The 2,177-nt window shown below is 32.9% G+C and overlaps 1 protein-coding gene across 1 annotated transcript in view; it reads right to left on the bottom strand.

Moving 5' to 3' along the window:
• Positions 1 to 2,177, bottom strand: part of LOC106460055 (methionine synthase-like) — a 69,107-nt gene that overhangs the window by 23,396 nt on the left and 43,534 nt on the right. Inside the window, exon 21 of the mRNA XM_022386670.1 lies at positions 353 to 451. Coding sequence (XP_022242378.1) covers positions 353 to 451 — 99 coding nt within the window. The remainder of the gene's footprint in view (positions 1 to 352; positions 452 to 2,177) is intronic.

Genomic DNA, 2,177 nt, shown 5'->3' with positions numbered 1-2,177 from the left:
AACAATGGAATCAATGAATGTATATCCAAGTTTTCCTTACACTTATAACAATGGAATCAATGAATGTATATCCAAGTTTTCCTTACACTTATAACAATGGAATCAATTCACTCGCCAAGGCATTGTGGTTTCATTGTATTGTTTCTGCTTAAACTTGAAAATGACTTGCATAGAGATAAAACATCAAGGCATATGATATCAGTGAATTGATTTTCAGATACCAGTATGAAGTTGATTGCAGTTATATTTACCAAGTTCATAAGCTTCCACATATCATTTAAACAAAATCTTTATATTATTTAACTTTATTTATTTTTCACATCAAGAAATAAAAGTGTTTCCTCCAGCAAACCTTCATAAGTGGACCCTCAATGATGTTCAATGGTCTAGGATAAGAATTCTTCATTTGTCTAGCCTCTTCTACATCCTGCTCTACAAAGGAGTCTATACCCTGTTAAATGAACAAAAGCATTAAAGATTTGCCATTTAGAATTTTTTTTTTATTAAATATACAATAATAACAGAACAAAAACCATTTCACCCAGATAACTCCAGCAGAAGATGGGGGAGAAGTCTTAATAACAAAAGCTAAATCAACAAGGGGGAGATCATTTCTTCATCCCTGACCTTTTTAGTACTAATTTCTAGCTAATGCAATATGGTATATCCCATAGGCATAGTCCTGTTTTATATGTATAGATAACATATTCCCTTCTCTTTGTTTACTATACTGTCTGGGAGCAGAAGTTTAATTTTTTCACTAACTTACTGGAGTTTATAAGGATCATCAGAAGGGTGTATAATAAACAATTAAGCAATAATAGTTTTGTAAAAGACATTACTTCACCATATGGCCCATGAACATAAATATTTATAAGGTTACACTTTTAACAAGTTTATTTACTACAATAAGCAAACACTATGTATTAAAAAAAGGCCTGTTTTGCTCATACAAAGCAGACTTCTGGTTTATTAGCTACATACTTTTTAATTGGATATAAAATAAATTGCTCTTTCTTGTGATAAAAAGAAATTTTTGCGTGATTAATCAAAATTTTGACTAATAAAATCAATACTTAACAACTTCTGGTTTGATGCTGTCAACATTTTTCCTGGTTCAAGTATTTTCAGATATAGAAACCACAGTTGAAGTTATATTTTTAAAGACAAAATATCACAGGTTTACTACAGGAAATAATGTACAAAATCAGCAGGCATGTGCTGTTGATATTAAACCAGATTTTAAAAATTCACAAGAACACAAAGAGATGACTAGATGCAGTGTTGATTCAGAATAGACAGTATTGTAACTGAAGTGCTTCAAACACACCATATGATGATGACTTTCATCATACTCACATCTTTAATGACAGAAATATGGGCTATAATACCAAAAAATGCACTTTTATAGGTTTACATGAAAGTTATAATTTTCCTATATTGAAGATGCCCTTCCGATAGGTAGTTCCCTCCGCTCACAAGATTAGCTATTATTGTTCACTGCTGCCCCCTATATGCAAACATTTTATTTATGCATGCCACAAGCCTTCTGCTCCCTCTATTGGAATCAAGTGGCTGTTATGTAAATCATCATGCATCACCTCTCCACCAACAGGAGCATAGTACACTCATGTGACTCCCTCTATGCACCTCTACCGAACTATCACTTCGAAGTTTGGCAGAAAACGGAAGCACCAGAAGTGTGTAGAGAGGAAGGGTGGGAAGTGTGAGAAGAGGGAAGTACCTATTGGGAATACATTTTCAGTATAGGAAAATTATAACTTCCGATACTGAAGATGGCAAAAACTCTGACATGGGGGGGGGGGGGGGAGGACAAACCTGAAATGTAAACAGAACATCAAATAAAGGGAAACATTAGAAGATATGAGCAATGATAGGAGAAAATAATGAATGATAAATGCCAGAAGAAATCTGTCTGTCATGAGCCATACTTGCTAAGCCTCGTCCAAATTCACACGTGGAGATGGAAAAATAATTTTGTAGACTTTATATAAGCATTTTGAAAAACAACAACAAAATAAAAAATTTATAAATTACTATACCAATACCCAAAAAATATATTTTCTATTGACAAAATAGCCTTGATAGCAATACTTTACACTTTCCAATGATATAAGAGTATTTCTCTCATAAATAACTTAGGAAGACTGACAGAA

This window comes from Limulus polyphemus, unplaced genomic scaffold, assembly GCF_000517525.1.
Source record: "Limulus polyphemus unplaced genomic scaffold, Limulus_polyphemus-2.1.2 Scaffold699, whole genome shotgun sequence".
NCBI lineage: Eukaryota > Metazoa > Arthropoda > Merostomata > Xiphosura > Limulidae > Limulus > Limulus polyphemus.
This window is presented reverse-complemented; position numbering and strand designations above follow the sequence as displayed.